Below are 14,309 nucleotides of genomic sequence, written 5' to 3' on the forward strand. Positions count from 1 at the left end.
TCTTGTGAATAGAAGTAGTGAGAGCAAACATCCTTGCCTCCATCTGGGGGGAAAGCTTTCAGAATAATGTGTAAGTATAATGTTAGCTGCAGGTTTCTAGTAGAGTTCTGTTTCAGGTTGAGGAAGTTCCCTTCTGATCGTAACCACGCTGGCATTCAGAAAATGAGTAGCAATCCCTGACTATTAGATCTGACTAAAATTCTGCATTACCTGACTTGTTCTTCTCCAAACTGTGTTCTGTGAAACCTTTTTAAAGGTAGCAACTCATGATTTTCAAAATCAGTCTACTTCAGAGAGTTTTACATAAGTTAACTTTTTTTCCTACATCAATTTTAAAGGTGAACCTCTCCCATATTCTTTTAAGCAAATATTTACGTTAAAAATAATTTTAAGTGTAGAAAGAGCCAAATTAAACCCCTTTACAATGGAAGAAGGGCTTCAGAAAAGTTTACACTACACTTCGTCTTTTTTATTATTTGTTCTAAATCAATTTTCTTACACCTGTAAACTGATCCTGTACTCTTGTTATCACTTACTTGGTCACCTTCCAGTAAGGATTAAGACATAACATGAGGGGAGGACACAGATAAGACATAACATCTGATAAGGTAAGAAACAAGGATAAAAGTAAAATGCTGCCTTCTTGTAGTAGCTGCTGTGTTGCCTCACTCAGTGCATTTATTCAAACACTGGGTGATTCTTCAAAATGCTATCATCTGTATGTTGTCAGACTTAAGTTGAATTTTGCATGATTAATGCTATGAAATGTATAGTAACTGTTGTACCATTAGTGGATATTTTAGGGACCAAATAAAAACCTAGGCTTGAGACGGAATGGGTGAAAGAACCGAGCATGGAACTGAAATGGCTAAATCAAGGAAAACAACAAAGGCTGAATTAAAATTAAATATTTGTTGCAAGCTGAAAAAAAGAAAATCATAAGAATTTGATTAAAAAAAATTAAGATACTAATGAATCAGTACTGCTATAATTACTCTCTGGGTTAAAGTTAAAAGCTTTTCAGGTGCGATTCTATAATTACTTCCATTTCAGTACAAATTTTTGGAGGTTTATCAACAAAGTGACTTACCCTCTGTGAGGAATTAAGATTGTCTGTGTGATTAGGGAAAAGCTCAAGCGTCAGGGATGGCTGTTTCAGAATTCCTGGCATAAGATCCATATTTGAATCACTATCTTGGTCTGAGATGTTACTTTCCAACGAATCAGCTATAGCGTAAAGAAAAAAAATAATTATAATACCTACTACTTCTTTAGAGCAAACGTGTTTATTAAACTAGTTATGCTAACACTCCAACCTAAGTCACTTAAGCAAAGCATTGCTTCTACAGCAAGGGTTGGCAAAGTTTTTCTGCAAAGGATCAGGTAATAAATATTTCAGGCTTTGCTGGCTATACAGGTCTCTACTGCATATTCTTCTTTGTATTTTATTTACAACCCTTTAAAAATGTAAATACCATTCTTAGTGTTCTGAATTTTGCCTGTGTGCCGTAATTTGCTGGCTCTGGCTCTACTGAGTTGGTGCAAACACGCTGGGCCAGAGACACCAGGCAGGGACTCAGTTCATAGAGGACAGATGGGGCCTGGCTTCTGGAATTCAGGTGGTAGATCACAGCCTTGACATGAAGGCAAACAGCTGCTAAGACACTGACCTAGGCCATGGAAGGCCCCTCCTGCCAGGGACACAACTGGCCCCAGAGTAAGAGACAGAGAGGGGCCTAGAGTGCAAAATTAAGGGTCCAAATACAAAGGTTAGGAGGCTGCCTAGGTAGGCTAGGGTACACAAAAGTCATCAGCCTAGAGATGAGATCATCCAAGTGTGATGTGCAGCATCCTATCCTATGGATGGTCTCAATGAAGAAGCTGAAGTTTTCCACCTACTGCCTGGTCAGGCACAAAGAAATGAGTTTAATTTGCAGGAAGCAAAGGTTCTAGGCAAAATAAGACTAAGAATTCAGACTGAGAAGTAATGATCACTCCTGATCCTTGAGAAGAACAGGCTTAATCACCACCTCTTCTAGGCTGAAGTTTCTCCTCCTCAGTGTTAGAAGATCAGCCAGATGCCATCATGAGAGCCTTCCAATTGCAGTATTCTCTGGGGTTCCATATAAAGGCTCTCACATGGAAACAAGGAAGCAGGTGAGGGCTTACTCATAATTAGAGAAAGAAATGAATAAACTGGAAAATAGGGCTTCTATGTATTAATCAGATTAAAACAAGTTAAAAAATGGGCCAAAGTGGATCTCCTTTATTTAAAAATTAGTATTAGAGGGCCAGTCTTCTTGTTTTTAACTACTTTCCTTTAGTTAAGAGGGGATAACATCCTGTACCTCTGCATAATCTAAAAGCTATCATGCCTTCGAAGCTGAAGAATGTCTTAGATGACTTCAGAATCTCCCCCAATGCAATACTACTGCACAAACCAGTGAATACAAAAATAGTTCCATACAAAAAATTGCCCTTACTTAAGGACTCCACAGAAGAAGGAACCACAAAAGCTATTTCCGTAAGGGCATCAGCATAATACAGCACCTTCTTCTGTCCGTTGAAAATGCTAGCCCCAGCATCTTCAGAGGAAATCACTTCATCTAGGAATGAGAAACACTACATTACTGCTCTAAAAAGTGGGGAAAACCAATATCATCCTGCTTCATGAAATTTTAACTGGTTAATAAAGTGATAATAAATAGAAGGTACATTTTCAACATGAACCAATTAATGTGTAAGAAGAATAAACCATAAATGTTCATTAAATGTCTTTATACTAACTTTATTTATTTATTTTTTAAATTAGAAGTTGTATTTTTTGAAAATTTATTTTATTTATTCATTTTTGGCTGCGCTGGGTCTTCGTTGCTGCGTGCGGGCTTTCTCTAGTTGCAGCGAGCGGGGGCTACTCTTCGTTGCAGTGCACGGGCTTCTCATTGTGGTGGCTTCCCTTTGTTGTGGAGCACGGGCTCTAGGCGTACGGGCTTCAGTAGTTGTGGCACACGGGCTCAGTAGTTGTGGCGTGCAGGCTCAGTAGTTGTGGTGCATGTACACTAACTTTAAATCATAAAATCTTAATTTCATACTTTCTGAAACTACTCTAAATCAGACCACTTTTGATTAGCAGGACCTTTAGCTCATCTGTATAAGGCGGATTTAGGGAACAGTCTTTTTGGAAGAGGTAACAGTAATCAAAAGGGAGAAGACTACCACAGTCCCTCTGAAGGGAAGGGGGACAGATGCCTGCGTGTGTGTACTCTTGCTTTCAAGGCATTTCCTGTCCCTGGTCTCTCTCTACTGCTCCTCAGCTTTGCTTCTGTTCCACTTTCTCCAGTGATCAGTGATATAATATGAAAGTGTACAGGCAGTTTAGTAATAGTATCTGCTCTAAGCCAGCAAGATTGAATTAACAAAAGTAACACTCCTGAGAGCTAGTATAGTTTTCATTTAAAATGAACACAATGCCCTGCCCGTAATACATAAAAGATCAACAACCTGACAAAAAACTGGGAAGAGGAAATGAACAAGTAGTTCTCAGGTAAGAAATAAAAATATGAGAAGATGCTGAAACTCAATCATAATTAAAAATAGAAAATTCCTCACCTAACAGACCGGAAGACACCTAAATTGGTGAGGATGTGGCAAACAGAAGTTTAGACCAGAGGTTAGCAAACTTTTTCTGCAAAGGATCAGATAGTAAATAAGGCTTTGCATGCCACATGGTCTCTGTCACGACTACTTAAGTCTGCCGTTGTAGCATGAAAGCAGTCAGATTAATACATAAAGAAGCGTGGCTGAGATCCAGTAAAACTTTATTTACAAAAACAGGCATGGGCTGTAGTTGCTGACTCCCGGTTTAGATGCTGGGCAGGCACTTGTGTCTACTGCAGTACACACTGTGGTTACTGCCCCAACATCCACTCCACCCTCCCCTCTTCTACCTTGTTTATTTCTATCAGGATCATTCCATCTCTCTTGCCACAGCGACAGGCTCAGGGTGGTCCAATCACTGCGTATCTCAGGATTTGGGGAGAAGGGAGGTTCTGAGACTCAGCTAATCTCTCCTCTTCAGACTAGTGTGGTATGTGAATGTAAAGCCTAGAACTGCCTTATTTGCACTATGAGGAAAGCCAGGCTGGGACAAAGCCAACACATGGAAAACAGAGCTAAAGGAAAACTGCTGAGAAATAGAACAGGACTGCTGATCAAATGGCAACAAAAAATGTACACTAATCTCTGGAATTTTCAGTTATATGAGGCAATAAATGACCTTCAAAATCTAAGCCAATTTGGGTCGGGTTTTCCATTACCTGCAACCTTAAGCATCCAACTGATACATTTATCAAACTAAATCCTTTATCAATTCTACTTATGAGAACTTAGTCTATAAATACACTCAAGCACATATTAAAGGTTATGTGGCAATTAAAATTAGAGCATATCCTCAAATACTTTGATTCAACCTTGGTTGAAAGTAGAAAAAATTACAAGTCACAAGTCACAATGATATTCAATGGGAAACCTTGAGAGAGTATGATCTTGTTGACAGAAAAACTCTGCTAATTCAAAGCACGGACACAGGCATTACCCACTTGAGAAAGGTATTATTAACTTTCCAGTGATTTCAAGGGCCCCCAGAACAAAAAGCACTAGCCAGGTGGGGCAAAGGCCTTAAGTTTAAACTTATACTTGCTCTGGTACTTGTTATCCTGATTACAGTTCCTCAGGAGGATTTGCAGAGATGGGCATGAACCTCTCAGAGATAGTCAGCTGTTTACTACAAAGATTTTTATATAATATCCCAAGAATGTAACTTAAATGACAGCCACAAAGTCTAAAAAACACACCTCTTAATAGAAAACTATACTTATTAGACAAAATACACTTGTTAGGAAACTGTACTTTTGCTATAATCTATTATAATATTGTTATAGAAAATGGAATTTGTTCACTCACACTCCAAAAAAGGAACTTACTAACCTTGTGATAATTAGGCCATTAATTTTATATTAATTAACTCTGTCATTACATATGTATATAACATATACATTCATTTATATATCCATATACATAAGTATTCCCCATATTAACAGAAAATGTCTGGAAGACTATACAATTATTAAGTGACCTCCTGTGAGGATTAGAGGAAAGAGGCTTTTCCATTCTATACCTCTGCTTGTTTTTTTTAATAAGACTACAAACTAATAGTAAAGGGGGAAAAGTCAAGAGTAACAAAACAAGAAAAAACAAATCAACATATGAGTTTTACCTTGTTCAGGTCCTTCACCATCATCGCAACTGTTAATAGACCAACTGGTGGAAACATGCCCAGTCCAGCCAGGGTGTCTGCCCACATCTACCGCCCAGCCAAGGGAGAGCAAAAATTCTAGGAAATGTGGCTGAACATTTCTGGAAGATTCCACATTCTTTAAAATCTGAAATACATACCAATCATCAGGTATAATGAAGGAAACAAAAGAGCGTATCAAAATAAGCTTCATAAAAATCGATTCACTTTGAAGTGTCTGATAAATCAAGCCCAAGCTTAGAATAAACTGGGGACTATATATATCACTGCAGTTAAAAATGCATGCTTCCAAGTTAGATAGATTTGGGTTCAAATCCTGGCTGGGCCTTGGGCAAGTTTCTTAACCCCACTGCTTCAGTTTCTTCATCTATAAAGTGAGTAATAATGATGGTTGTGAAGATTAGGTGAGATAATACAAGAAAATCCTTTAGCTCCCTCCCTAGCAAAATAATTATTGAGCTAGACATATTTACTAAAAGTAAACAAAAAACACTAAGTCCCCGCCTTCACAGAGTCTGATTAGTGAAAAACATTACATAGGTATGTGATTGTTTACTTACAAATCTTGACAAATGCTATAAAAAGGATAAACCTATTAAAAATTCAATAATTAATGAGTGGGAAAACATCCTTCTCTTAGTCCAAAGAAGAGAATGCAACCATTCCAGAAAAAAATGAAGTGACCAGAAGGGTCTCTCCTCTTTACCAAGTACCAAACTTAATTCCTAGGCCTCAGAAAGAAAAGTCCCTTGTTCTAAAACAGTGGTTCTCATGGGGGTGATTTTGCTCTCCAGGGGACATGTGGCAATGTCTGGAGACATTTTTGATATCACAACTGGTGGGGCACCGCTGGGACCTAGTGAGTAGAGGCCAAAGATGCTGCTATATGTCCTATTCTATAGAACAGCTCCCATAACAAGGAATTATCCAGCCCAAAATAGCAACAGTGCTTCTGTTGAAAACCCAATGCTAGAGGAAGAAAAAGGAGAAATCCTCTACAAATTAAAAATGAGATGGGGAGAGGGGTAGTGTATCAACATCACCTGGGGAATCTCTTAAAACATAAGATTCTCTTAGCCTACTCCAGAACTTCTCTATCAGTTCAGCAGAGATAAGATCCTGGAATTACTGCTTTTAAAAGCTCTCCCAAGTAACTTTTGATGCAGCCAGTCCACAGATCACTGATGTAGTTCATACAATGTTAATCAATGGCAAGACCATCTGGAGGCCTAATAAAGTCAAAATATGTGGTGTGTTACGTCGAATACTTCTCAATCCACTGGGCACCGTTGCCAGGCCATTATCTCTTAAACATATCATCTCTTAAACACATCATCTCCTTAGAAGTGTACCTGTTTAGTTCACCCATATCCCTTCATGTTCTTCTAAGTGCCAGGAAACTGATTTGACAGCCAGTTCTCGTTCTCTTCAAATTAAAAATTTTTTTCAGAAGTGAAACTTTTCAATAAACAACTTGAAAATTTAGTCAAGATGCAATAAGTTAAGTCAAATTCAACTTGCAGGCCACTGGCTGGCAGCTGGAAATTAATCTAAATCTTCCCTGTGGCTAGGGAAGGCAGGTCTCAGCCATTCTAAAGGAGGCCTCAGAGAATCTTATTGTTTTCTAGTCACACTCAGTCCCTAGAAAGCTAAGGAAACTCAACCAGTTTAAGAATTACCTCAAGGGTTTATAAAATTTACAGCATAAAAATTTACCCCCAAAATCCAGAAATCTTACCTCCTGGTTTGTTTTCTGACCTGGCTTCATATAGAAAATAAAAACTGTGTCGAAGGGACGACATGGCAAGAGATCCAGATACCCAATGTCATCAAAAAATCCAGGTATCATGGAGTCAAGTGCAATAAGGTGAGGAGGTAGACGACTATTTGCAGGTTCCTATCGCCAAAGGAAGAAAGGAGAAATTATTATCTCTCTTCATCATTCTAATTATAAAAGCAATACTTGCTCATGTTTTAATAAACATTAAGTAAAAAAAAAAAAAAAATAAAGTGGCAGCAATAAGCACAACCATAATCCCAAACTACAGAAACTATTTAACATGCTTGTGTACTTCCTTCCAGTTCTCTTATTTGCCTTTTTCTGTTGAAAGACAGTTGAAATCTTAATATGTGTATAATTTAAAATCCTATTTTCTCTATAAAATATCAAGCTTTCTAGAAAAAAATTTTATATGTATTTTATTCTTATTCATTGCCCGTGTTAATGCAAAATGGTACAGCCATGCTGGGAGGCAATTTGGCAGTTTCTTGCAAAGCTAAACATAGTCTTACCATACAGTGAAGCAATTACATAACTTGGTATTTTCCCATATGAATTAAAAACATGTCTACACAAAAACCTGCACACAAATGTTTACAGCAGCTTTATTCATAATGGCCAAAACTTGCAAGCAACCAAGGTGTCTTTCTGTAGGTGAATGGATACGTAGACTGTGATACATCCACACAATGGAATATTATTCAATGATAAAAAGAAATGTGCTATCAAGTCACAAAAAGACATGGAGGAAACTTAAATGCAAATTGCTAAGTGAAAGAAGCCAATCTGAAGAGGCTACATACTATATGATTCCAACTATATGACATTCTGGAAAAGGTAAAACTGTAGAGACAGTAAAAACTCAGGGGTTGGGTGGGGGAAGGAGGAGGAAATATGACTAAGAAGATTACACTGGACTTTTAGGGCAGTGAAACTATTCTGTATAATGCTATAATGATGGACACGTTATTACGCATTTGTCAAAACCCACAGAATTGTACAACACAGAGTGAACTCTAATGTAAACTATGGACTTCAGTTAATAATCCACCCCATACTGGTTCATCACTTGTTACAGATGTGTCACAACAATGCAAGATGTTACAATACGAGAAACTATGTGTGTGGAGGAAGAGAGGTTATATGGGAAGTCTCTCTACTTTCTACTCAATTGTTCTGCAAACCTAAAACTGCTTTAAAAAATAGTCTATTAATTTTTTAAGGCATTTTTTGTTTTGTTTCCCCCCATCCCTTATCTTCTTTGAGACCCTGATCTTGCCCAGCAGGTTGGGCCATCCACGATATTTTTCAGGAAAGCATCCCCCAGAGATGACAAGGATTACTCTCTTCTACAATAGCAAGGATCGTGAGCCTGGTCTTCTAGTCCATTATGTAACATTCTTAACAGGGGTTGAGGCAACACCCTATCATCAAAAACATTACTATTTTTGCAGTCAAACAGAAGAGTATTCACACTATGAAATAAGTAAGACTACAAATAGCCTTGCATCAATTCAGGTCAGATTTTTCCACTAAGTGAATTTTATACAAACATACAAAACAACTTCTAGTTTTCATTTTTCACTTTGAAATCATGGATAAGGAACTGTAGACCTGCAGCATGCTATGATACACCTTATAGGACAAAGGGTCTTCATTCTTTCTTTTTTAAATAAGCTGTCTCATCAGCTTGTTCTTCTGGATGATCTTCTGATTCAGGAATATAACATGCATATGTTTTATATCTCTTAACTCTTAATAACTTTATTTAAAGTTCTTCCCTCTAGGTCGGTGTTTTAATACATTTTCTTAGAATAACTTTTGTCAATATCGCAGTTGTAACTGAGGTATTTTGGCATCATATTTCTAACTGGATATTAGAGCCACAGTCATTAATATCTGTACTTTGTGTGTAGTGATCTTAATTCTCATTTACTTTAAACATTCTATTGATTCTCTTATGGCTGTCTAATTAGAAATCATATTACCTGGGAACTGTCTTTTCCTTTCCAATGGTTTTTTTCCTCTTATTTAGTTTCTTTTAATATTTCACTGACTTTCCTGGTTTTGATACTATACTGTAGTTATGTAAGATGTTACCCATTGGGCGAACCTCCCTGCACATTTTAAAAAAATTTTTCTGTTAATCTATAATTATTTAAAAATTAAAATAGGGACTTCCCTGGTGGTGCAGTGGTTAAGAATTCGCCTGGGGCTTCCCTGGTGGCGCAGTGGTTGAGAATCTGCCTGCCAATGCAGGGGACACGGGTTCGAGCCCTAGTCTGGGAAGATCCCACATGCCGCGGAGCAACTGGGCTCATGAGCCACAACTACTGAGCCTGCGCGTCTGGAGCCTGTGCTCTGCAACAAGAGAGGCCGCGATAGTGAGAGGCCTGCACACCACGATGAAGAGTGGCCCCCGCTTGCCGCAACTAGAGAAAGCCCTCACACAGAAACGAAGACCCAACACAGCCAAAAATAAAATAAATAAATAAATAAATAAATAAATAATTTTTTTAAAAAGAGTTACTTCTTCTCCAGTTATTAAAAAAAAAAAAAAAAAAAAAAAGAATTCGCCTGCACATGCAGGGGACACGGGTTCAATCCCTGGTCCGGGAAGACCCCACATGCCACGGAGCAACTAAGCCCACTCGCTGCAACTACTGAGCCTACGTGCCTCAACTACTGAAGCCTGCATGCTCTAGGGCCCGCATGCCACAACTACTGAGCCCGCGTGCTGCAACAACTGAAGCCCACGCACCTAGAGCCCGTGCTCCGCAACAAGAGAAGCCACCGCAATGAGAAACCCGCGCACCTCAATGAAGAGTAGCCCCCACTCGCCACAACTAGAAAAAGCCCACATGCAGCAATGAAGACCCAACACACCCAAAAAAAAAATTTTTTTTTTTAATTAAAAATAAAATAAAAATAACTTTCCATTAACTAAAAAACTCTCAGTGTTAAACAGTGGCCAAGGTAGACATCCTTTACCTCTGATTTTTAACAAAGGGTGGTTCTAGTTTCCTCATTCCCCATCTCGTTTCCTAAACAGGCTGCCATTTACTGAGGTCTACATTACTACATTACTGGCCCTGGCTAAGTTTCTGTTTTTTTGTTTATTCATTTTTTAAAAATCAGACTGAATATTATTCTACTGAATACTGACTGTTTTATTGACTGATCTGCTAAAATAGGATCAAATTATTTTCTTAATAACTTTACTAATATTTACCAATAACTGACTCTCCTTGAGTTCCTAGGATAAACCTTACTTGGTTGTAGAAGTTAATTTGTTTAACACGCTGCTGAATTCAGTTTTACTAGCATTCTCCTTAACACTTTTGCACATATATTCATAAGTAAAGACTGGTTTATAGCTTTTTCATATGTGTGTGCTGTCCGGTTTAAGTTATTAGAGATAAGCTAAGATTCATAAAATAAACCAGTTTACTTTCTGACTTTTTCCTATGTTCTCTCTCTTTTTTTTAAAAATATTTATTTGGCTGTGCTGGGTCTTAGTTGCAGCACGCGGGATCTTCATCGCAGCATGCAGGCTCTTAGTTGCGGCATGTGGGATCTAATTCCCGGGATCGAACCTGGGCCCCCTGCACTGGAAGTGCGGAGTCTTAACCACTGGACCACCAGGGAAGTCCCTTTTTCCTATGTTCTGAACCAGGTGAGAAAGCATGAGAATTATTTCCTTGAAAGCTTAAAAATTTCAAGCAGAATAGATAACATGAAAGGAAAACTGCAATCTCAGAGACAGGGCTGTTAAGGCTCTTCTTGTCTCCCTTCAGTCCACAGAATGTAGTATTTTCTTCTAGTATATTTTTATTTACTGCTTCCACTCTGTTCAATTTTCTCCGCTAGGAATACCACTAATCATTTGTAGATTGCATCTTTGTTCCTGGCCTTCCACAGTTACCGCTGTATTTCTCATTATTTTCCTCTTTCTGTTGTTTTCTTCTGTGTTTTAAGAGTTTTTTGCTTTTTACTCTCCACCACTAACTCAATTTTCTACAACATAAAATATTTTTCATCTACATGCTGAAATCCAAACTCAGTCAGCAATGTTCCCCTCTGCTTTCCTTAAAAGTTAAATGGCCTTTAACCAAGTAGCTGCTGGAGAGTAAGGGCAGGGGGCAACTTATGCAATAAGCCACTTCTTGCCTGGCAATCTTCAGTTGTGCTTTTCAAAACAAACAGGCCTTAGTACAAACTCTAAATCCACATTCAGGGAAGCCATTTCACATTTCTGAGGCCCTGTTTCCACATCTGTGAAATAGAGATACCATTACTTTCCTTGTAAAATGGTTTTAATGGAATTAAGAGTAATGACATTATTTACCTTACAGGCTGGTTGACTTTGTACTACGTACTACATGAAGCACCTGACACGATGATAATGAGATGGATACCCTTATCACCCCTATTTTATTTATCTATTTATTTATTTTTGGCTGCACTGGGTCTTTGTTGCTGTGCACGGGCTTTCTCTAGTTGCGGCGAGCGAGGGCTACTCTTTGTTGCCGTGCGCGGGCTTTTCATTGCAGTGGCTTCTCTTGTTGCAGAGCACGGGCTCTAGGTGCGCGGGTTTCAGTAGCTGTGGCTCGCAGCCTCAGCAGTTGCAGCGCACGAGCTCTAGAACGCAGGCTCAGTAGTTGTGGTGCAAGGGCTTAGTTGCTCCGTGGCATGTGGGATCCTCCAGACCAGGGCTCGAACCCGTGTCCCCTGCATTGGCAGGAGGATTCTTAACCACTGCACCACCGGGGAAGCCCACCCCTATTTTATAGATGAGGAACTAAGACTCAGAAAAGTTGGGCAACTTGCCCAAGATCACATAGCTGGCAAGTAGTGATGCCAGGACATAAACCTAGACAGTCTGATCTCAGGAACTGCACAACATAAGAAGTGCTTATACTTGCTCCTTTTTAAAAGTGGCATAAAAGAGCAGAGTAAATTGTAGCCCATACTTTCAGTAATAAAGTTTACTGGGGAAGAGTTTTAACATTCTTTTTTCTAATTATCTATAGATTTCATTAATATGTGTGATATGAGTCCTACATTACCCAGGAAAATTCAGAGGCGCATATATTATTATATTATAAGCAGTCCCCTCAGACAGAACTCTAAATACATTCATGGGAAAACTGTCTTGGAGCTCATATTATAACCTACAGCATCACAGAATTTCATTTCCTGGTATGAAGGGTAAGGTTTTAAACAGTTTTTGGTTTTTAAAATTCCTTCTATCTTCATAAAAATGTTTTAGCTATCAGCAGCTGAATGTTAATTTACGAATATATTTACTCATAAAAGTTTATAGAAATTACCTTCAATGCTTCTAAGGACAAAAATCCAAAGTGTGAAAGGAAAAGGCGTGCTGTTTGGAATTCCTGGGCAGGAGGTGGGGGCTTACAATCTGTAATCGGATCAGGAAAACTTCTCTTCTGCAATTCCTCCTCACTTTGTTGTTCAAGGTGTATTTCATAAGCAATCTGCTGGGCCATGCCATTCCTTAATTTTTCATGTCTCTCTTCTAACTGAAATAAACCGAACATTTCATTTTTTTGGAATTATCATAAAAGTAATAGAATTAATCTTAAGTTTTAAATGAAAATAAAGCTACAAGCAACAAAATAAATGAAGACAATTTTCCGTGATCAACACTGAGTTTCAATTCAGTACAACCAAGAGCATGCAATCAAGCAAATATGTTACAAGGTTAAAACAAATACCCAAAACATGTCCCTACAGCCTCGAAAACTGCTCCTTCATCTCTTCGCTGTAACTGAAACCACTCTGTCTCTGCTTCCCTTCACAGCGGCAAGACAGGGGGCAGAGCTGCTGCTCTCTGCCAGATCCCTGTCCATCTTCATCCTGCAGTGATCCCCTCATGTTTTGAAGTCCACAACCATATGCATTAGTTGCTATACTCTTGGAGTTATCTCTGCTTCCCTTCTGATCCATCCTATTTAAAATTCCATCCCCTGTGGCGAACAGCCTGGCTTATATTCCTACAATCTCCTCAACCTTCACAACTCTGGCCATCCATGACACGCTTTGCACCTCAGATGTGCTGTACTTTCAAGAGCTACAATCCTGAAATTCCTTTCCTACAGCTCACCCATACCCCTGCTCCCCCTTTACTGTCACTGAGCGGCGAACAACCCCGCCCCATATTTCCCCAAGCCATTAGCATCCTTCTGGCTTCATCCACCTCCCAACCAAAACTAAATCCCCAAATGTGACATAAATTTAATACCCTCTTCTAAGCATATAACACGGCTATGTTGTTCCTTATTCTTCCTTATTCACCCAGCCAATCTCCACACCATTCAAATTTTTTACTTATGCCTCTGGATACCAAGGACTTTTGAAGAAAGTCAGCAGAGTGCATTAGGTAACTTCACTACAGATGATGCTACTTAAACCTAGCTGGGCTGCCTGGAAATTTTAAGAATCATCTTTGTTCCCCTATTTCATTGCTAAGAACTAAGATTACAATTTACATAAGCTGCTTCAATTTTCCTCCTTTCCACCTCTAAATGTCTCTGAACCTTCACTGACCCTCTCCTCTCCTGTCTGACCAGAAGTGTCCCTTTTCTAGACTCAATCACAGACTCTTGACCCTACTGCCTCCAGGGCTTTACTCTGTTACTTATCACTTTCCCAGCCCACCTTACAGTGTTAGCAGGTGCAGACCCTTTTCCACTGGCTCCTTCCACCTCTAATTCTTCTTGAATTAAAAAAAAGAAAAAGAAAAAGAAAAACTAGCCCTGCCTTTCCTTAGCTAAGGCTATTTCCTCACACTATTCTTCACTCTGTACCCTTCCCTTTACTGCTAACAGTAACAGTGTAGTTTATATTCACTGCCTTTTCTTTCCTCTTTAACCATTCATTCCCCAGACCCTTACACTTTAATACTCCTTTGAACTTGCTCTCAAAGGTCACCAACATTTCATGACAAAATCCAGGGGCCTCTTCTTAGTGCTCCTTCTGCTTGATCTCTCTAGCATTTGAAACTGCAGGCAGCCTCCATTCCTACCCTTATATTCTCTCATGCCCTGACATACCTGTCTTCCATTTCTTAAAACTCTTCTCTCTTGACCTAAGCGACCAATTACTTAATCTAGTTAAGTCTCTAAATTAATATAAAACCAAATAAATTTTTCCCATTTTCCCAAACCTGTCCTCTTCCTAATGTCTATATTT

General features: G+C 38.9%; 1 protein-coding gene across 4 annotated transcripts in view; it reads right to left on the minus strand.

Moving 5' to 3' along the window:
- RALGAPB (Ral GTPase activating protein non-catalytic subunit beta) overlaps positions 1 to 14,309 on the minus strand; it is a 105,908-nt gene that overhangs the window by 8,915 nt on the left and 82,684 nt on the right. For all 4 annotated transcript variants that reach the window (XM_068565358.1, XM_068565359.1, XM_068565360.1 and 1 more), the window contains 5 exons: positions 12,428 to 12,637; positions 7,053 to 7,211; positions 5,276 to 5,441; positions 2,484 to 2,606; positions 1,091 to 1,227 (listed from right to left, as the gene is read on the minus strand). In XM_068565358.1, coding sequence (XP_068421459.1) covers positions 1,091 to 1,227; positions 2,484 to 2,606; positions 5,276 to 5,441; positions 7,053 to 7,211; positions 12,428 to 12,637 — 795 coding nt within the window. The remainder of the gene's footprint in view (positions 1 to 1,090; positions 1,228 to 2,483; positions 2,607 to 5,275; positions 5,442 to 7,052; positions 7,212 to 12,427; positions 12,638 to 14,309) is intronic.

Source organism: Eschrichtius robustus, chromosome 16, assembly GCF_028021215.1.
Source record: "Eschrichtius robustus isolate mEscRob2 chromosome 16, mEscRob2.pri, whole genome shotgun sequence".
Taxonomy (NCBI): Eukaryota; Metazoa; Chordata; class Mammalia; order Artiodactyla; family Eschrichtiidae; genus Eschrichtius; species Eschrichtius robustus.